Source organism: Papilio xuthus, unplaced genomic scaffold, assembly GCF_000836235.2.
Source record: "Papilio xuthus unplaced genomic scaffold, Pxut_1.1 DF828177.1, whole genome shotgun sequence".
In the NCBI taxonomy this organism is placed as follows: Eukaryota; Metazoa; Arthropoda; class Insecta; order Lepidoptera; family Papilionidae; genus Papilio; species Papilio xuthus.
Genome location: NW_013530472.1, coordinates 1,093,243 through 1,116,126, shown reverse-complemented (window position 1 = coordinate 1,116,126; position 22,884 = coordinate 1,093,243). Strand labels below are relative to the sequence as shown.

The 22,884-nt window shown below is 31.3% G+C and overlaps 2 protein-coding genes across 11 annotated transcripts in view; one reads left to right on the top strand and one right to left on the bottom strand.

The window, feature by feature from the left end:
* Nucleotides 1-328: 328 nt before the first annotated feature.
* On the bottom strand, nucleotides 329-4,038 carry meigo (Solute carrier family 35 member B1 homolog meigo). Its single transcript, XM_013306473.1, has 7 exons — nucleotides 3,635-4,038; nucleotides 3,113-3,235; nucleotides 2,676-2,909; nucleotides 1,882-1,943; nucleotides 1,293-1,440; nucleotides 831-966; nucleotides 329-448 (listed from the first exon to the last, which is right to left on the bottom strand). Exons 1-7 carry the CDS (start codon nucleotides 3,824-3,826, stop codon nucleotides 381-383), a joined length of 963 nt encoding a protein of 320 aa, XP_013161927.1. The 5' UTR covers nucleotides 3,827-4,038; the 3' UTR covers nucleotides 329-380.
* An 896-nt stretch (nucleotides 4,039-4,934) lies between these two features.
* LOC106113711 (coiled-coil domain-containing protein AGAP005037) overlaps nucleotides 4,935-22,884 on the top strand; it is a 148,708-nt gene continuing 130,758 nt past the window's right edge. For 9 of the 10 annotated variants that reach the window (XR_001227672.1, XM_013306578.1, XM_013306581.1 and 6 more), the window contains exons 1-2: nucleotides 4,935-5,321; nucleotides 8,255-10,071. Coding sequence is in view for 9 of the 10 variants with exons in the window: in XM_013306578.1 (XP_013162032.1) it covers nucleotides 8,292-10,071 (1,780 nt within the window). In the remaining variant the exon portion in view is untranslated. Of the gene's footprint in view, nucleotides 5,322-6,904; nucleotides 6,936-8,254; nucleotides 10,072-22,884 lie in introns of those variants that run through there. The other variant, XM_013306574.1, reaches the window with a different exon arrangement.

Sequence of the window (22,884 nt, the reverse complement as noted above, 5' to 3'; positions counted from 1 at the left end):
GCTCTAAATTACTATTTTGATATTTATCCCAACTTCCTTACATAAAAGGAGGAAATTGAAAAAAAAAGATAGTATAGAATTAATATATAAAAACAGTTAAGAAAAAAAAACAGAGGAATTGATAACCTTCTTTATGTAGTTACCACATAGATTAAAGAATCTTAAATCGGTAAATATTGATGCCTACTACATTTATTATTTACTATATTAGTTAAAAAAAATAAAAAAAAAGAACACAGCTCAGTTGAAAGTTAGAAAAGGTTTTATCGAACATTTAATATTCGATCCTACATTATAATAATATTTAGGTTTTTCTATAACAATAACATTTACTACGAATAAATATAGTAATTATTTTAAAAATAACTTGGAAGAAGTTATTACTTAACTGAGGTCCTCTTTGATGGTTGAGTTTTTCCCTTGCTGTATATGATGTCTAGGAAGAGTCCTGAAAAAAAAATAGTATTGTCATATTATTTAAATAATCTCGATCAATTACACGTGAAGTAAAACATGTTTTATGCACCATATTCTATGCTTAACTCAATTTATAGGTGAAACTAAACTGACAAATCTTAGTAATCTTACTAATATTATAAATGCGAATGTTTAGATGGATGGATGGATAGATATTTATTTGAAGGTATCATTCGAACAGCTTCTTAGATCTTTATGAAATTTAGTACATATGTAGAACATAGTCTGGAAGAACACATATGCTACTTATAATTTTTACTAATTCCGCGCAGACAGAATTGCGGGCGACAGCTAGTATTTTTTTAATTCCTTCTTAATTATAATGTTACAGACAGTAATAAATGAATACTAACCAGAGAAAACAAGAATAGCACCAATCCATTGACGGCCAAGCAATACATTGCCAAATATAATCACGGAAGCCAGAACGGTGAAGAATTTCCTGGTTGTGGTCACCACCGAGCATGGCAAAGGTCCAAACTCTGCCACCTGAAATTATTATTATAAAATTTTGTATACAAAATTCTCATGTCACAATGTTAGTTACCATACTACTCCGAATCGGCTTGATCAATTGTTATGAAATATTATATGCATATTCTATAGGTCTGAGAATCGGCTAGTATTTATTTTTTTAATCCTGCACAGACGCAATTGCGGGCGATAGCTAGTTATGTACAATAATTAATTCCTCAAGGTTTTTTGTTTGGGTAAATATCAATTAAAAAGAGAGAAAGTTACTGGCAAATCATTGGGTTATCTTACAATTTACAGTTAGTACTAAAAATAAATTATTTTATTTTTACTGTACTTACCATGAAGAATATGAAAAGTTGCCCCAAAGCACCCATCAGTGCAAAGCTGATCAAATAGACCAAAATCTCAGGATACTGTGTCACAAATGCTACAAATTTGAATATTTCTCCACTCAATAGGACACCGACCGAGGAAATAATAGTTGACCTAGAAGAAATAACAATTGTCAGTTTATTCAACAAAGTATTCATGAAATATTTATCTTACTAATATTATAAATACGAAAGTTTAAATGAATGGATAGATGTGTGTTGTTGTTAGGACACGTCTCCAGAACAGGTGAAGAGATCTTGCTGAAATTTAGCTAACATATCCGAAAGAACACATATGCTATTATATTTTTTTTGACTCCGCGCGAACGTATTTACGGGTGAGGCAACCTGCACATATTTGTGATAAAATTTAAAGATATGTGTGAAGTCAACCAACCCGCAGTGGGCCAGCGTGGTTGAGTATGGCCTAGTCACCTCTAAAATACGCAATAGGGGGATCAGGGAGATCCTATAGGAGTTGATAGTGAAAATAAATATATTTTAAAGAATAGGTTAAGGAAATATTCATAAAGTTTGTTTTATATTTTTAACTTACCACCAATTTGTATTCAGCATCATTGAGTATGCAGTTGGAGATGATTCACTCTTTATACGTTCCTGGAATCATATAAAAATAGAATTTAATAAAATGTATTCTTCATTTTACTGATTTTTTTGCTATTTTACATACAACAAAGTATATTAAAACATCAGTATATGAAAAGCCATTTTAAATTACATATTCAGCCTTGTTTTATATTATAATAACATATCAGTTATTCATATGAATAGTTAACATATATTATGGTTATTAATCGCACTGAGGACGCCCTCTGCCCCACTACGGGGACATAGGACTTTAAGTCAAGTAAGTAATGACTGAGTACAAATGCATAGCAGAGATACACCTACTTGCAGAGATCATAAAGTCATTTGATAATATAAGATGTTTACGCTAACATGTTCAGTTTACAAATAACAAACTTCATCAAAACAATGTTTCATTGCACAGCCCAAATATAAAAATCCAAAATATAAAAAAAATATAATAATTGCATTTTGGAAAAACTTAAATTTTTAATTTTACTCTATATCTTACAATTTTCACAAAAATATTGTATTCTGTCAGTTATAGTAGTACACGTTGCAAATTATATTTTTACACAAGCAACATAAAATTAAATGAAATGAAAATAGAAAAAACATTTTTTACCACACATTAAAGAATAAATTAACTTATTAAGTATAATATACAAACTAAAATAAATTTAAATATAAATCCAATTCGCAAACCTCCGGTAATTTTAAGTGTCTACGCTAAACTAAATACTGTGTAAATAAAGATCATACCTGCACAGCACCAGTCAGCCCATCCATGGTTAAAGAAACAAGAAGCAGAAGTTCTCCAATACCCATGCCTTGAGATTCATCAGTAGTCTTTTTGGCTTGATCTTTATACATAAATAGTGCAACGCCAATAACAATCAAAAGAACAAAAAGATATTTTTTCAGTGGGTATGATTTACGTCCTAATAATACACCAAGAATCATCACCGGTATAGGTTTTGCAGCTTTGCCCACCACCTGTAAATATAAATAAGTTTTTTCTACAGACTTAAAAATTTCTTGCATCCATTTCCATCATTAGGATTTTTATAGGCAGAAATGAAATGATTTTGGGTCATCCATCAAAAACCAATACAATAGAGTAAATGCCTAACAAATATCAGAAGTAGCGGTTAAAATTAAACTTGTTACTTTGTTCAATAATTAAATAATGAGATTACCTGTGTTGGATAATTTACGAACTGCAGAGCCATAACTGAACAAAGCATCGCTAAGAGGTAAGTTAATGCTGATGAAAAGTAATAAACAGTTCTTGTTGTATCTTTTTCATGTGTCCATGATACCTGAAATAAAAAACAAAATAATTACAAAACCTCTTGTGCCACTACCTTAAACACAGATTATATAGACACAAATAAAAATAATTGTATGTCAGTTAAAAATACTTAGTAACCCAATGTTTAGTGATGCCACACTCATGAACAACTACAAGACTAGAGGAACTGCAGATACATTTCCCGCTTTACAAAGTAATATAATAGTTTGACTAGGACGTAAGCGTATTAAGCTTAACTTATTTTGGTTAATCATTCCAAGCAATAGAGAATGACTAGTTATAACTATTTCAGATTAAAAAAAATATATATATTGAAAATGTATAAAAATGAAGTCTTATATTATAAAAAGTATTTATAGTGGTGATTAGAATAATGATAAGAAGAATAATTAGTGACCGTACTTACCATCAATATTTGAGCAAATAAATAATTTACAAAAGACTGAATCAAAACCAGGGTCAAAGCGCAAGTGAATTTATCATTCTCCCCATATTTACCCCTGGTAATTTTTTCTTGTAGCATAGCAAAAATAAAATAACATATAAATATAGCACCAGCATAAAAAACGAATCTAATTTCACTTCTTGTTTTCATCATTTTGTAAACCTAAGTGGCTTTCTGTAGTAAAACTCTAAATGTGACACGTTAGTATGCTACAGTACTACTAGTTCAATGGACACGTAGGAAAAGTTATTTTATTTTGAAAATTTAAAAAGTACAAGAGCAAATGCAATAACAACACGTATCCGTAGAAGGAAATATCCGTCAGAGTACATACACGTGTTTATGTATAAAGTGGAGACGCGACAAATCGTCAAACTTCAACGTCAAGGACAGTCTTGCCAACTTTTGACTTCTGTCAAAAAAAAATTAGCCACAGATATTTTTTTTGTTACAAAAGTTAATTTATAATCATAGTTTCCATCTAAGAGACAATATTGTAAAATTTATTTGAAAAAGTATAATTTTAAAATGAATACTACATTTTATTAAATTATGATCAATATTTATTAAAACTTTAATTAAATACTTACCTTTATTACAAACTTTCCTAATGTTTTAATAACAACTTTTGAACGCTTGCCTATAATTGTACATTTTTATCGCCTATAAAATACAGACAAAAGTATTTGTGTTAGATACCCAGAGGGACAAACTTACGATTTTATATATATCAAACAATTTACATTTTGTGGCTTTTTATTATTTTCTCTTCTTATTCGTACAAATTCGAAAGCTTGGTCCTAATATTGATCGCGCTACTTTTCAAATTTTGATGTTGAGTTACGTCTAATTTTGTAAAAACGAACAAGTTACTATTGTATCAATAAAAATACTAAGGTATTATGTTATACATAACATATTAAGTTAACTGGCTATCTATTGGAATAAATAAGTTTCTATGATTTTTTCTTTATTTTTTGGCGTCCCGAATCCTTAATGTTTATGTTATTAAATGAAATGTTTAGTTAAATAGGAAAATTGTAAATTAAAATGCTTGTAACCATAATTACCGTTCGAAATAGTTTTAATTTCAGATACACTAAAGTGGTGTAAAATGGAACGCAAAACAAGTGTTGAAAGTTGTTTTATACTAAAAATCGACTTTAAACCCTTGGCACAGGGTTTATTTTAGATTAAGAAAATAATGCCTTCAAATCTAACAAACAATGTTAGACCTATAATGCAGATATGCACTTAAAAGGTTATTTTATAATGTTTTGTATAACTTTAGTCTGACACTTAAGTTCCGTTGTAAGACATTATTTTGGAGGCGAAAATTCCAAAACATGAACTTTAAAGTTATAAATTCAGTGTTTATATTTTAACAAAAGTGTTACTTAGTTTATCACTTTGAAGTTTAAAGTTACTTCTACTACGTACGCATAATATAAAGTATGTTTTAGTTTGTCCATGATACTTTTTGTAGGTTTTGAAGTGACGTCATATTTATACACTTTAAATATATTAGGTGAAATATTTAAATAAGAACAATTTGAAGACTTTAGAAAGGTTATACTTAAAATAAACTAAGAGGAAAATGCGGTAAATTCAAGTGAAGAAACTATTTCAAAGTTATGACTCATAGTTGGTAAGTGTTGATTTTGTTTGAATTTAATTTTATGGATTAAATTATTTATTTACTTCGACTAATTGAAATTATCTTTATCTTACTTATTTCTTTTTAATGCTATGATTTAGGTTTGTTTACATGCAAGAAAACTTATCACTAAACCGGAAACGCCCTAATATCGTCAGACAATGATTCCCGCTTTTTATTTAAAATTGGAATATAAGTTAAGAAAACCCCAATATATTTTGATATTAAGAAGGTTTTAGTATGTTAAGTACTTTGTATCATGTCGGAGAAGAAACTATAAGAAATATTATAAACTTGAAACCGTTACGCATGCGCTGTATTGCGTAGAAGTAAATATAAGTTTTATTACTCATATTTCAGTATCTATTATAATATATTGTATAGCTCATATTTTATAAAATCTTGTTGTTTTGTCTCGCTCCGTGAAAAAACTGAAACCCCGACATGATTTTAAATTGCAAATGTCATCGCCGTTTGAGCTCACGGCTAAATCTAAAGTCTCACTCGTTTACAAATAAGATAAAGAAATATCTATATGTATTGAATATTTACGTAGTAAAACGTGACCGTAATGTGTATATTGTAGTCATAATAGAGGTAATGTTTATTTTTGCAGTTTCATTTATAAGTAGCAACAAATATATAGAATGCTTATTGTAACATCAATAAGTTGATTTAATTATTTATATACAAAGGATAATATATTCAAAATGTTACGAATCAATAAAATATAATGACATTAGGGTTGGCAAGTTGGGAATAAGTGTACTCTTATATGCAACTTGCCTACTAAAGCGTAAGGTGCCATAACGAAGCAAAAGTATTAATTAAATTAGTTTATCTTATTGTTAAAATACAAATCCCACTACATTCAATTTTTAATACCATGTGAGTAAGATAATTAATTTTTAGAATTCAGTTCTAAGTTCTACGAAATTTCCTTTAAAATGTTCCTAATAAAATGATATTGAGGCCGAAGTCTCAAATCGATTTACAATTTACATTAATTTCAAAAAAAGATATACACAATTTATTGAGTTGAATTGAAGCCATTTGGCGGTTGTCCTATCAGAATGTAGAATACAATTCTAGGTCAGTCCATGCGACCAACGAATAAGCCAACCTCTAAATTCGGCAGTATAATAAATATATAGCCAAGTCGAAACTCTACCGAAATCTGTACTTGTAAAAAAGTTAAGGAACTGCGCAACTGGAGCTTAGCCAAAGTAAAGCTTGACGAAATTTCTTTGTTAAATGATCAAGAGATTTTTATGGAAATTACATTTTGAAATAAAAATTAAGATTGCAGTATCATCTTTATGTCTCCGATACGTCTTTTTTAGTTGCATAAATCATTTAAAAAAATATTAAATAATAAAACTGAAATATTGAAATAAAATATTGCTATAAACATACAATTTGTTGTGTGTACGAAATTATATAAGTACCAATTTTATCGATGAATTTTGTCAGTAGATACTTCATGTGTAATCTTCATTCGCCGCACCTACGTTATTTTCAGGCTATCTTATCGGAATTTACAAACATTTGGAGTTGAAGATTTGAAAAAAAAACGTTTAAAATATTCCAAAGGTTCGACAACGGGTAAGAATTTTTTTTTAATTGTAATTCTCAGAGAATTTCTTCAGTCTGAATCATTTACAAAAAAAAGTTACTCTGTAAATCTATTAAAGATTGGTAATATAATAAAAATATTATTGTATAAATTTAATTTTAATAAATAAAGACCGAATGCAATTAAACAAATATCCTGCTCGCAAAATGTTTTACGGAAAAACAGCACAAAGAGTTGTGTTTGATTAATTTATTGACTTGTTTGTTTTCCATCGAATGACGTTTAACACGATTGGTATTGTGATGAAAATTCGTTTCGGAACAAATAATTATGTTTCATTTACTTTTTTAGGTAATTAATTCAATTACGATGTCATTTTTGTGAATGCTCCCGTGTTCTGCCATAATGATAACTAATAATCAATTAATTTTTCTGGAATACTATGAAAGATGATAACAGTATTGACCTACTAGTGTTGTTTAATATGATATCCATCCACATCCAATATGTTATCGATTCGCGTAATCTTTGTTTGGTAGTAATTAATTTAAAAAGGTAAACATTTAATGCCAACATATCATTTTAAGGTTAACAGTAATAATAGCAGAAATGCAAAAAAAAAGATTTTTAAGTTGTATTTCTAAAAAAAAATATGATTTTAATATAATAAATTAGAACTGATTTATAATTTAATATTTTGTAAGTAGAAAAAATACATTTTCACAGTTTGTTAGCAGTTTCAAAGGGACGGTAAAAAGTCTAACGTAATTAATTAAAGAGAATTTAGCTGTGTACACTTCAGTTTTCTCTACGAAAAACATATTTTACATAACATAGCAATTTAAGTTGTGAAAATTCTGACAGCAACATAATAATTGTTAACGCGTCCAATGTCAAGATTTCCACTTATTAAAGTGAACTCGCAGGTAAAAACCTATTAAGTAATTAGCAGGAAAATTGTACAACTACCATAGAAAGGTCAGATCAATTACTTAGCTTTATTATATTCTTTATATAGCTTTATAATATGTATAGGAATTCGAAAGTAAATTTAAAGAAAATAGTCAGCACCGCAGTCGCGATAACCTCGTATCTGAACCTTGACGGCCAGTAACTTGACCCTCTCCTTCTGAACAACATTGGCGTTAGCGAAGCGATGTACCTTGTATGCGACTGTAATTCTAGTAGGTATAACGTTCAGGTTTCATACTTGCTATGGGACTGCGCACATTGATATGAAGGTTAAAGCATCTGTAGTCTCGCTACTTTATAAAGACAAACATCAGTGAAAGCTTAATTATTATAAAGATTTATGAAATGAAATTTCAATAATATCCTTTTGTTTCAGATGTTAGTGAATACTGATTTCGTCTTTAGCTGATAAAATGAATGACAATAGCAAGAAAAGGTCGAATAGTTTTCGTAAATTATTTCCAAATTTATTTTTCAACCATCGTTCTAAAGAAAAGAATACGAACAAAGAATATGGTCATAAAAATGTAGCAGAATTACAAGCGAATAAAAATCAATATCAGAACCCCCGAACTTTAGTAGATAAAAATACATTTATTCAAGATTCAGGTGCCGCGGAAGAACGGATATATGAAAATTTGTCAGCGACCCATAGATCGGGAAACGATCGCATTGTGGACCTTTCAAGCAATCACTCTTCTAGCAGTACGTTAGTTTCAGATAATGTCAAAAAAGATTTCCCAGACCAACCTAAGAATGAAAACTTTTATACTACTTATATGGCCAGACCTCAAGTACCGCCAAAACCTCAAGGCGAGATAATACAATCAACATCACCCAGGCCACAAAAGATAAATGATTTTAACACTACCCAATATCCGGACGTATATTACCATTCGTTAGAAAAACTAATAGATAAGATAACACCACTTGATGAAATTGAAATTTACAAAGCATCACAAGCTCAAGCAAATCCAGCATCAGTCGGCGCTGAAATTAAAAGAGTAAGCACAAAATTCCTGATTTCGCCAAAAAAGGAAGCTGAAGTACGAACTATACAGCCCACAAGAGCGCGAAGTCTTTCATTGGACAAAAACAATTCTCATAATATCACCAATCAAAATAATGACCCTGCACGAAATCAAGATTATGTTAAGAAACCTTATAATTATTCTGCACCGACTTCACCAGTTGCTGTGACCCAAAAAAGACCCAACATTCCTAAAACAGTTTCTCCTTATGGACACGTTCGAAAAACAATGTTGGAAACAGAACAAAAACGAAATTCAATAAGTAGATCAAGTCTTGGCAATAAATCTACACCCTCACCTAGGCCCCAATATCTGGATATAAGCAAACCTCCTACTCCTAGAAGTAGCAGCGGAGATAACGATAAAGAGAAGACGCGTCAGAAAATTGAAGCTTTTTATTGGCAAAAGCTCAAAGAATTGAAAGAAAAAGAAGACGAACATCTATTAAAGCAATCTTTGGATAATATATGCATATCGCCACAAAAATTTAATACGGTATACTCTAGTTCCAATTGCAGTACACCGAGTTCTTTTGTAACCGAACCAAAAAGTTACAGTTTACCGCGAGGGCGGGAGTTGAATTACAACATGGCCCAACCAATTTACGCACTTCCACCTTTTGTGAGAGGCGCTCCAGAGCGGCGGACTGATTCATTCATACGAAATCACACAGCCGACGCGGATACGGACATCGTGTATAGACAAATGCAAAAGTCTAGTTCAAGAACTACGTCACCTGTAGTTAATAGACAAATGCCGATTTTTCAACGAGGTTCATTAACCCCAGACGGAAGACACAACATTTATCAACCGAAACGAGTGAGTTTCGAAGAGCAGTACCCTAAGACTTCTCTACCAAATAGCAGTGATGTTCCAAAAAGTGTTGCGTTAGATGTGAAGTTATCGAATGACAGTTACAAAATATTGAGTGCGCGAAATGCTTTGTTCCCAAGTAAAATAAATAATTCGGGTACTCGGGACTATGGAACTCCACCTAAACCGCCAGTTCGGACAACGAGTGTAGATAGTGTCGGGAAAACATATAAAATAATAAATAAAAACACATACTTACCACGTGGAAATCATTCAGTGTACTCGGAATCTGAAAGTGGTTCGGAGGCTGGGGAAATTCAAAAGATATTGCAGAGAACTTCACAGAATGGTAAGCATTTAAATTTTTTTTTATAATTACGCTTTTTCAGATATGATAAATGAAGCGAATGAATTTTGCGATTGTAACAAGTTCGCCTTTTAACATAATGTCTGTTGTCCAATATAACTACGGATAAAGGTTTACAGCCTGAAATGTTTGTAAAGTAATAAAAGCTTGGACATCGATAGGGATTTGCTTTCGCTCTCCGATGCAATTGGATAAAAAAAATCCTTTGATAAAACCACAGCGAGGTAATGAATATGAAAAAATCTATCAACATATTTTTGTATTCAAACATTCAACTTACATTCAGTTTGAATAGTAATATTGTGTCAGTTATTGTTTAAAATTTCGTACGTTGATATATTTTATTACTTTAAAGTAAATATTTCAACTGAACATGAAATAGTCATGATTACCATTAGAGCGTTTCTAGCTAAAAATAACATACGTTAACCAGCAATATCGCGATCCGGCCCCGCGATTCGGGTCAAGTGAATAAATGTCTGGTTTTACACTAGCCCATAGTTTTAGCTGGAAGACGTCGATTGAATTACTCCGCAAGTATAAATTTATGAACACAAAGAATCAACGAACCTTAAACAGTTTCTCTAGAAAAATATTATAACTTAAAAATCCGTCATGTACAATAGCGTTTATTTCATGAACTAGTTGAGCTCGTGAATAACTGAATATTATAAATATTTCGAGAAGCGACTGGTTTTTTTTAAAGTAAAATGCATAGTTTAATATTTTAAATAATATTCTTTTCCAGATAAAAGAATAATATAGAAAAAATGCGGACAGCATTTAGGTCGCGGATGTTGCGTTTTGTTCATATGAATCCATATTGCGATGAATAGCTTTTGTTTCGTCAGAATTATTCTATGCAGCTGTTATTGTGCGATATACAGATTTGTTTATACTTCGTGTAGTCGATCCAGTTTTTATTTCAACGAATAATAGAAAACGTATCAACTGCGGATATTATTTCAAATCTGTTCAACTAGTGCGTATTTATATTTGAAACGTTTTTATCATTTTAGCATCATTATAAACTAGCTGTCGCCCGCGACTTTGTTCGCGTCGATATAAAACACTTAATTAGTGTAGCCCACCCATCCATCCATCCACATCACATTCATAGAAACATTCGCATTTATAATATTAGTAAGTTAAATAAAAAGCAGCTCTTCAAGGCATAAATTCGAAAAAAAATAAATAAATAGTATCCTATGTCCGTCTTCTGGCTCTAAGCTACCTCCTCACCAATTTTCAGCCATATCAGGAAAGCCGTTCTTGAGTTATAAATAGTGTAACTAACACGACTTTCTTTTATAAATAGATTGTCGACACATACATATCATGTACCGTATCCGATACGTAGACTTAGGTGCTAAAATAAACAATAGAATGAAAAAATTGCCAGATAGTATTGTCAAACAAAAACAACGAACGTTAAACGATTAACGATATGCGATTCCAAACATGATGGAACAACAAAAACACGTCGTGTAGTGCTCACAATGTTTTACGTAGTTTATAGTTCCCCGTCCCCAGACACAGGGTAACAGAACACTGTTAACAGGCTGTCCACTTTCCACTGTCCACAATTGCTCATGTATATTTCATGTATGCAAATTTTAGTTACCCTTCTGGCAGCGCGCAAAATTTCCTCTGTTACCCTTTGAAACTTCTGCTTTGTGACTTTGTTTCGAATACATCAGTGCATGATAACGTGATTTTGTTCCAGTTTAGAACGAACAATTTCGTATTCATAAAATTTATTTACAAATATACATTATTATGATTATAATTATAAATATATAGAGTAAAAATTATACGCCATGATCTAAAAACTTTTGTACTTTAAATTATTTTTAAAAAATTCTATGAAAAAATATTCTTTTCTGATAGATCCAAGTTCATATAAGAATATCTTATACAAAACAAGGAATTCAATAAGTCCATCTTAGTATGTGTAGCTATTAGCATAAGTATTGCATAGTTTCGTGGATAACAATACATGTTCAATGTATTCAGACAGTAGTACTACAGCAAAGGATTGAAATAGAAATTGCTTTTAGCTTCTATTGCCTCAATTCAAGTAAAGCTGTTCAATTGTTTCAGTGGAAATCGATATTACATTTAGGACACAAATGGAAGCGATTCTACACAAAGATCGTCAATTAATTTTGTCTTTTCTTTATTCGAAATGGATTGGAAAATGAATGGATGGAAATTTCCTTGAGAAAAATTTAAATTTAAAAGGGAAACGATGTTACTCGGAAGTATTTTACGTTCAAACTCATTTAAAGTGCCAATCTTTTATTCAGGACAAGACTCTGCTTTTGTGCCAAAGAGTTACTTTGTTAGTATAAGAAATTGCATAAGTTGTATTGATATTCATTACTAGCTGTCGCCTATGACTCTGTCTGTGCAGGATAAAAAAAATAAAGCCTATGTATTCTTCCAGACTATGTTCTACATTTTTGCCAAATTTCAGCGAGATCCGTTTAACCATTCTGGAGATACTCGTACTTTCAAATAAACATGTATCCATCCATCCATCCAAACATTCGTATTTATAATACTAGTAAGAACTACAAAGAACTAGTTAGAATTAAGTCAAGATTGAGTCTATCTGTATATGTTTAAACCTATAGTTTTATTTTATTGCAACAAATAGAAAACCACAATGCATACATATGTGACACTTACTCGTAAATTAAAATATTTAATAACACGTCGAAATATTTAGCGCTAAATGCAGTTGGAAAATTATTTCGCAAACAATTGAAAGTTCATAAAACGTCGCGTCGTCTGAAGTCAACGTGGTAAAGAACAATTAATTATTATTTCTCTGAACAGTCGTACAATGCAGTATGGCGCATCTATTGTTAGCCGTATTATACGGAAATTGTTACAGCTAGTAAGCTCTGCGGAAAAATATCAATATACTCGTATAAATATCAATGTATGTTTGACTTTCTGTATATATAAAATATGATGTATATATTCAAAATTATTCACTTATCTTTTTAATACTATATATGCGAATGTTTAGATGGATGTATGTTTGATGAAATTAAGAATACATATATAACATAGTGTGGAAGAACACATAGGCTATTAATTATGTTTTGTTTTAATTTGCGAGCGACAGCTAGTCTTTAATGTAATAGCTATGAAGGAAATAAAGAGATCTCATTATTCTTTTGTAAAGGTCATGAATGCTTATGTTTATTGTTTAAAAGTAACATAAATATTATTAAAAACTGGTATTAAACTTTTTTGCCCCTAAATTTCGGATCTAACTGATAAACGAGTCTCTGGAGTGATATAAAGGAAGCGCGCTGCCCTGGTCCAGGAGGGTGGGGGGGCGCGGGGGGGATTCCCACCAAATTTACCAGGCTTTTTTAATTCAAAATATCTGAAGCTTGCAGTTGTATCCATTTCCTACAAATAGTGGTAGTTTGAGAACGAATCCATTTTAAATTTTTCCTTTGCAAATTGATATAGATTTTATAATTAAAAATTAAATTTTAATAAATTAAATTTGTTTTTTAGATTATCATTGTATGACGTAAGTTAATTAACTAAAGAACGAATAAATTCTCCTTCCACCGACAAAGTTTTAACGTTATCCTCCGAGTCAGCTTTGCAGTTTGTTGTTGCAAAGTTGTTTTAAAGCGCATCGACTAGGACTTCAATAAATTAAATTTACGACAGTTTAATTGGGATTTTGTTGTAATAACTAACTATTATGTTATTTCTCTTGTTAATATTATTATTATTAAACTTGTATACGAAATGCGAGATAACAGTGGTGGAAGCCAGTAACAATTGCAACTGCAATTGTAGATGCCAATGTACGACGAACGCTTCGCCATTTCGGAGTATTAAGGTTTGGTTGTTTGCCACTTAACAATAAAAAAAAAACATACAGGGTTAATTCTATTATTTATAACAGTTGACCGCGACATCGTCTGCGTGGAATTAAAAAAAAATCTAGTTATAAAAATAGCCTAGGTCATGAGGGGATAGCTTCCCAACAGTGATTTTTTTCATATCGGTTCAGTACTTTGTGAGCCTATTTTAAATGCAAACATACAATCAAATTTTTCCCCTTTAAAATGTTAATATAGATACATTTATTATTATATATGGAAATATTTACACGAACTTTCAATTTTAATATTTAAGGATAACATTGTTGATAGAAACAAATGGATTTATTAATTCTTGCGATAAAGTACCTCTTGTTATGATTTCCATTGATTAAATTCCAAGTCAATTAAGAAAATTATCAAAAGCGATCCTTTGCGGGTTGAAACTTCTCATTTTAATTTGTACTCTGCGAAATTATAAATTAATTGAAATTAAATTGTTTGATAAAACATATTGATAACGTAACATTAACGGCAGCTGTTTAAATTTAATATTACTTATTGAAATGCAAATTGGATATAATCCAAAGTTATTCAACGTTGCAGCCACGTCTTGAAGTGAATACGGTTTGTATTAACATTTATGCAAAATACACTTCGGCTAACTGAATTTGAATATCGTTATACGAGCATATGCGACCCTTGTCTACCAGTTTCTACAATTTCTGTAAAGTTAAATCAAAATATTTTAAATTTAACTTCTCTTGTTTAATTTGTGACTTTACTTTTATCTATGTAACTATGTGATTCCTGTCTTTATGTCGACCGTGACTCCGCCCGCGTGGTATTAAAAGAAAAACTTAATATGTAGTCTATGTGTTCTTCCAAGCTATATTCTACATGCCAAATTTCAGCAAGATCCATGCAGACATTCTGGCGATACTTTCTAACATACATTCATTCATCAATCCATTTATTCATCCAAACATTGTAACTTATAATATTAGTAAGATTTACAAAATAAGATAATAGTATAATATTAAGAAAACAAAATGAACAAAATATTTCATAGTATTATAATATTTCTAATAGCGATTTAAATGGGAATTCATAAGGAGTATAATATTAAAGAAACACGCGTGCGAAAAGATATTGTTTTCTCATTTCTTTTAATGAGAATGAAAAAGGTAACAATATGTTTTTTCAATGTTCAGTGGAAATTTGTAATAGAATAGAAATATGCTGAAATTTCTCTGTAACAAATTCCTCATTAACATGTTTTATAATAAATTCATGGAAATGTGGAATTTATGTACAAACAAGAAATATGTTTGTTATTTTCCTTTGGTAATTCATAAGGCATATATTTCAGGTACCAGGGAATCATCATTTGTGAGAGGCGTGCCTCAAATTGATGAAATGCAATTAGTTCGTGTCACGTAGTATTTGAGCGTGTGCATTATGGCCCGGTTACGTGACTTCATAAAATACGTACGTCGTTGAGTTATGTGTTTTACATTATAGGTCACATGAAATTATCTTTGAAGGATGATAACTATTTAATCACGGCATCACATCTTTTGGTCCTTTAGTCCTTTATGCATTGGATAGTGTATGAACAAAAGCATCCGTGGGTTACGAACCTTATATTGTTTAAAATGAAAAATCATGGTCCTAATATTTAAAGGTCAATCCCATTTGATTGGGCGTTGTCATTCTTGAAAGTATACTAAAGCATTTTAACCAACTCAAAAGCTTTAAGGTCAAATTAAATGACATACATTTATCTTAAAACGATGTTGTGTAGTACCCGTGCGAATAATTTAAGGAAAAAGAAACAATTTATTATGTTGATAAAAAGCTTTTTTCATCGGAAAATATTAGAATGAAATTCGGAGAATACAATTCTCTTAATTTGTGTGACATTTTAAATGAAATGTCAAAACTCACGTGTCGCGTGAAATACGTAACACGCTACAACACGTCAGGAAGTGAGGATAATTTTACTAGAGCGAGATAAATAAAATATCTTTTTAAGGATAAATTTGTTACCAAATATATCTTTCGAATAAACAACTTAAGAAGTATAAAAAGCAGAACAACAAAACACTCTGATGTCCTGGTACAATAAAATCTACTTTTTATTTATACAAGGTTTGCGATGGTAAGAGCATTCATTTTATTGGACCGCTTCGCTTACCGGAGCTCTGCAATCGATTTATGCCTGGCTTCCGACGACATGTCATTTGGCGACCATCTAAGGCTTCTAGGGCGGGCGGCTAGCTAACCTTTCTATATTATCTCGACATATGTAATACCTTATTAATATTTGGGTTAATATCATTCGTTGCTAATATTATATCATACTGCCTGTTTAATTATGACCATTTCTTGAGATGATCATGTTTCATTAAATGGTCACACAGATAAATGAACATTTAAATTTTTTGATAAAAGGTGCTACTTGAAATGGTCAAAAATGCGACGACTGTATTTTAGCATCTAAGAGAACGGTCCGTGTATGGTAAACATTAATTTTGTATTAAACTTGAACATCACCAATGCCAACCGCTTCAAGCGGTTGACTGCACTATTCCATTTGTGTACAGCCGCTCTTAAATTAATACCTATATAGTTAATTCGCCGAAATGCATAACTCCTTCATGCAGATGAAACCCCAAAGTAATTCATTGCTCTAACATAACCGCTGCTATTAACCACGAAACCGTCGTTCAATTTTGAGGCACGCACACAATTAGTCGCATGGGAAATGCGGTCGTCATACAAATTTATTCACACATTGGCCGACAACACAAATACGACGTGCTCTTGGCTTAAAATTCATTGTTAGTGACATATTCAAACGACAAATTTATCCTGAGCTTTTCAATTACTATTCGTTTAAATTTGAAATAGAGACACGTGTACGTCGCATACGATGATGTCAAAGAGGACAGAGCGAAGTGGCATAGTCAAGCAGGAAAGCAGATGCCACAATTATACGGGGGATTACTATTTAACACTTCGGCTCTCGAAATAAAGGCACATGAAAGATTTATTTGTAGTTTTACTTAAGTAGTTCAATTCCAAGTAGTCCATTCCATGTCCTAAAATGTAGTTTTTGTTTTTATAAAAAGCCTACAGTGTACAAAAATGTCAGTGACATAAAATTTCTTTCACATCTAAAATTCGAGGTAACATTCCATAATAGCAACACACGTCCGACACAGAGCTATCGCTCGACAGCCTTTTCTATTGACGTCAAAATGATATTCCAACGTTTTATAACTCAATATTCTGCATTCCACTTTTATTTGCATAGCGTAGTTACAAAAATATTTTTATTTCTTTTCACAAAGAAATAACATAGAAAGTAGTCAATAAAATTTTCTTCAGTCAGCAATATTCTATTATCCGCACCGCTTTAGATCCACAAGACAATTTTCCTTTTGCGTTCGTCTGTGAAATTACCATAGTTATTTTTATGTCCTATTCGCACTTAGCGTCATAATGAAACTTACAAAAATATGTAATGTAGGATATATTTTTCTACAAAATGAAAATTTTATATCTATACGATAATATTATCTACATTTTCTTGTTAAAAATGATGCTGGAAAACTACTAAGATTAGTTGTGGGATGGAACATAAATTTTCATAAGTAAAGTTTGAAACAAGTAAGTTCCTAGTTAAATTAAACTTTAGTAACAAGTCTCGGAAACAGAGCATGTTTGAACTTCACGAAGTCTCTCAAACGCATACAAACAGTTAGCAAGTAAACAATGCGCCGACTTGCGTATAAAATTAATAACAAAATCTCGTAATATTTGTTAATTACAAAATTTATAAATTACTACTGACTGCACCTCAAAGACTACAGAGAAGATGAAGAAATAACATAAGAGAAAAGAAAGAATACAGATCAAATGACATTTCACTCGTTAAAATAGGTTTAGTCTTTTGAAGAAGAATCAGTTTCTGAAAAATCAGTCATTTCTAGTTACTACAAATTCAGGTCATGTTCTTTTTCCCATTATTTCCTCAAGGAACAAATAGGTACAAGGTTTTCCCATAAGAGCGAGGTAATATCGTAATTTCATTTTTCCGTTTACCCTTCTTTTTCCTTTAAAAGTAGGACATCGCATCTCTCATAACTCGTTTATCCGTAGCTGTCAAGTTAACAATTGGATCGTTTTCCATCTTCAATAAAACACGAAATTAATTCCAAGCGAAAAAAAGATTTGTCGAACTTTAATACAACATTTATTTAAATTTCCTCAAAGATAGCGCAGCTTGGAGCCATCGAGTTGAATAAGTTCCGAAGCTAATTATGACAGACGTCTATGAAGGTTCGCCGCGACGACGACTTCAATAATACTTTCTTATTGGACACCAAGGGGAAGTTTTACTTTACGCCGGAAACTTAAGAGCTTATCGATTTAATACTTTTTTTATTGTACATTGTTTTTAAATCAATATTTATTTTAATTATAAAGTTTTGATTTCTTGGTCTGGTGATCACTTGCGTTCCATTTTGCACCACTGAGAAACAGTCAGTACTGCTAATACCGCAGCTGTATCTTGTGGTGTTAACTAAATGGGTAATCTTTTTTGCTATATGTAAGCTTTGTATGTATATGAGTTTAAATTTTTAACCTAGAGCCTAAACTTTTTTATTATACACCATGTATATTGCATCGATGAAAACATATACAGTAGGTATAAGAAAAATACTAAATTTGTGAAAATCGTGTGCAAACCTCGAACCATACTTTAACTAGCAAAAGAAGACAATGCTCATGAATTGTTCACACGAATTCAGTTGTTATTTTAACATGGTTAAATTTTCTTACATAATAAGGTAACATTAAGAATGCACACAAATAATAATATTGTTTTAAAATAGTAGCATTTTCATAACCACAGTAACTTTGTCAATGCAACTCAGTCTCAGATTATAAAGGAAATTCCAATTAAAGTTACTTTGACTGCGCCGCCCGCAGGTTTCCAGACATTTCACCCGATATTCTCTGTTGACTTATGTCCCTCGGTTGCTTTGTTACCCAGCCGCAACTTTAATTGATTTCGTTTCAAAGCTTTTGTGACGCGAACGTTATTATTATACGGAACTTTATTAAACCGCTTCTGCATAGATTCTACGAGATTGCCTTTCAATCTCAGTGAGGTAAACCATTACAGCGTAATTAGCAAAGATAAAGTGCATCATTTAATGTCGCAAAATAAAAAGCATTAAACCACTTTTCCACGAAGCGATTAGCCGCGTGAGATGTGAAAGCCCTTTTATGAAAATGAACCATGTGACTACTACATAAATGACGATCGTACGTCTAGTCGCTTCGTGGAAACAGAGTCTTATTTTTCACCTACATTTCTATCGCATTCACAGCAGAACTGGCTATGTAAAGGGACCAATTACTAAAATGTTGCGGTTCTGCAGCGTGCCCGCAGTCTCGTTCATTGCGGCCATCGTATGCGTCTCTCAATCCTATAGTTTTAATTTAAATGTGTACATTTCTGTTTTGAATTCAGTTCCAATATATTTATGTTATAAACGAAATTATTTATAGCTAGTCTTTGACATCTAGCATTTTTCTAGCACCTTTAAATTTTCTAGCAATAAAAACTTTTAAACATACGCTGTGAAAATAATGAAAGTTTCAAAGAAAATGTCAGTTTTATTGATGTTCTTTTTTCTCAAACGATAGATAGATAAGGAAGTGGCATATTCCGCTTACGCTACACCGTAAGCGGAATATGCAACTTCCTTCTTATTGTAAGTAAGCCGATTTCCTAGGTTTACTGTAAAGCGAAGCTCTTAAGAAACAAGATTTCTCTATGTCTTATTTGTTACAGAAAATATCTTTCAAGTCTTTTTATTCCCAGAATATACAATAACCTAGATTGTTCGTAAGCTCAGAAGCAATTTATTGTAGCCCGTAAAAGCGAACCTGGACCGAAGAGAACCTAATTTTGATATAGACCTTGCATGGATTTGCTTTGCAGCGAACCATTTAGCTAAAATATTTTAGCCACTAAACCGATCTAGCGAAGAGCAAACTCTGCGTTCTATTTAGCTTCGATTTCAATTCACTTTTAAAATAACTAGTGGTAGCCTATTGGTCGAAAGTAGCCCAAATATACCTTGATTGGTATTAATATAAATTCTTCACATTATTGAATGCGTCACATTTCATGTTCATACGTTAGCAGCCAAAAAGATGTACAAGTTTTCGTTTCAACTATTAAATTTAACGATTTCAAAGATAATCAACAAAGAGATTTGACACATAAATATATATTATTAAATTTTTATTTATACTGGCTATCGCCCGCGGCTCCGTTGCACGGTATTATAAAAATCTTAATAAGGAGCATATGTGTTCTTCCAGACTGTGTTCTACATCTATGCCAAAATTCAGCGAGATTCATTCAGTTGTTTTGGAGAAAAATACCTTCTAACAAACATCCATCCATCCATCTTAAACATTCGCATTTATAATATTGGTAAGATTTGAATCTCTTTAGTAATAAAAGATAAAATAAAGCTTGTGCTGTTTGTTATTTTTTTAACCGTACGTTCAATTTCCAAAAATATTCATAAAAACGTTCTTATCATTATGGCCAATGGGACACCTTGTTATGTGTATTTTTTCAAAGCGAATTATCATGCAGAGAGCTTAATCTATTTTCGTAAAGGTTCTAACAGGGGAAATTCACGGTTTAGGTTTAACATCTTATGTGTTTGCTATCTGTATGTTTGTGATGTTTGTAGAATATATATGTGAATTTAGCTCGTGCATTGGTCGTAATTAATGTTAATTCGTACGGATTCCCCGCCGCGGTTTGCTCGAGTGTACTTCAATGCTTTCATAATTATACAGGTTTCGTGTATTTTGCATTATAAAAACATTTTAAGTTGCCTAAAGTATTTGAATTTTGAAAAGTATATAAAAAATTGGATTACGACTTGGTTATTGACAAAGAATATTATATATATATATTTAAAGTAACCCAGAAAACGCTATAATTACATTATTTCATTTCATGTTATGTTATTTCCTAATTACATTACTTTAAAAAGTTAAAAATTCTAATTTAATACTACTAAAGCTGAAAATTAGAAGGCATATACAAGAAAATGCTAGGTATATGTCTGCGCCTAAACTACACAAATTTGGATAGAGGTAAGTTGGATTAATTCGTAATATTATTAATCAAGGAATCTATGTTATTATCTATGTACGTGTCTGTCGTTCACGGACAACCTGTATAAATTTGAATTATATTTAACAAATTATACCTAGGTAAAAAACTTTGCTAGCATTTCTAAAGCAAAGTTTTTTCTTAGTTAAAATTAAATTTAATTATGTATTAAATGTACGCTGTCCGTCTGCCCTCGCCCATGTTTCGCGGGGCACAAATTCAACTAACTGAAATACATACATACTGTTGACTATTGACATTGCTGCCCTCTATCGCACGGCTCATGTGAATGAACTGTGAACCCACACGCTAAAATGATTGATTTGAATTTTAAACTTTGTAAATATATCTAAAAACTGCTATGAATTTTTGCGGGACTTGAATTGATAGTACGTACAATCATGTGATTGAACAGTCGAATACCTTTTAGTAGGTATTTCTGAAATCTGATTAATTACTGTTTAAATTAATTAATAATACAATAATACTAATGTAACATAAATTGAATATTGCATAATTAAATCAGTCTACATTTCAAATTTTGTGCTTAATTTTGGCTTTGTGGTTGCTGTTCGCGAAATCCAGTTTCGAATACATTGTTTTGATGTTTGTTAGAGTTCGGTTAGTAGAAATACATTTTAGAAAATACATAAATTTTATTTAAATAAGAAAAAACCTATAGGTGAATATATCCCAAAAACATATTTTACAATAGGTGTAGTTAAATTCAATATTTATTTGTAACAATGAAACGGGGCTTCTTTGTTTTATTTTTTATATTTGCCCTAAATTTTCATGATATTTATAACTTTGTCGTTTTGACTTGCAATGCGAACAGGCTACGTAACATTTGCGTGATGAAATATATTTATCAGATACGACAGTGAAATATCGTAAAAATGAACATAATATCACATTAGAATTATTATATAAGTCATAGATAAAAAATTGCTGCAATCGCGAAACACCAAAATGCACATTTAAAAGAAACATTCGTCTCCAAGCAAGATTGTGCAAAGTTGATGTTTTATCAACCTTTTCTTTTACTTTTATAGTGCTCAATTTAAAAGTTCGACACTGCGCTGCTGCGTTTTGCTGGGATAAAGTAAATTGGCAATCAGCTTTAATGTAAACTGCAGTTATAGATGCTACCGCGATAGTCAGCTGTTTTCATTGAAATAATAAGATTAATGTATAAAGGGGATAGTAAGTAAAAAAAAATAAACAAATTTTATAGTTTTTTGGCGTTATTTTCGCTATCCGTTAACAGATGGCGCTCTGCCGAGAGGCTTATTGTTTACATTACGCTTTAAAGAAATCATGTCACCTCATATATCTTACATTTCGTTTTTGTACGTTTTTCGATTGATAGTCGTTGAATTTGTTGTGATGTGTCGAAAAAAGAAATAGATCAAGTGTGGTTAATGCAATCATTGCTTATGTTTGTTCTGTATTATAAGTGTTTTGTGTTTAAACTAAAATGAAAATTCGTTATTTCTCATCTTTTGTTCGTTTAGTTTTGTTTGTCTACAGCTTTACAGTAAACTGCTGCAGATAGTCCGTCTCTCAAATTTGTCGAGGTTATTGAGTTAAGGTTAGGTATTGGGACATGTGTTGTAGTTCGATCGCGAATCGACCATAATGCCTGGTTTGTATTATACCAGTAATGTAGGACAGTAACACTGGCGTAGCATGGACTGTTATGGT

What these genes read in the sequence shown, in the direction of transcription:
- meigo (XM_013306473.1), bottom strand. Translation starts at nt 3,826, where the DNA reads ATGATGAAAACAAGAAGTGAAATTAGATTCGTTTTTTATGCTGGTGCT. An exon ending in TCGTAAATTATCCAACACAG is followed by an intron (nt 2,910 to 3,112) that starts GTAATCTCATTA and finishes TTATATTTACAG; the next exon opens with GTGGTGGGCAAAGCTGCAAA. An exon ending in ATGCTGAATACAAATTGGTG is followed by an intron (nt 1,441 to 1,881) that starts GTAAGTTAAAAA and finishes TATTTCTTCTAG; the next exon opens with GTCAACTATTATTTCCTCGG.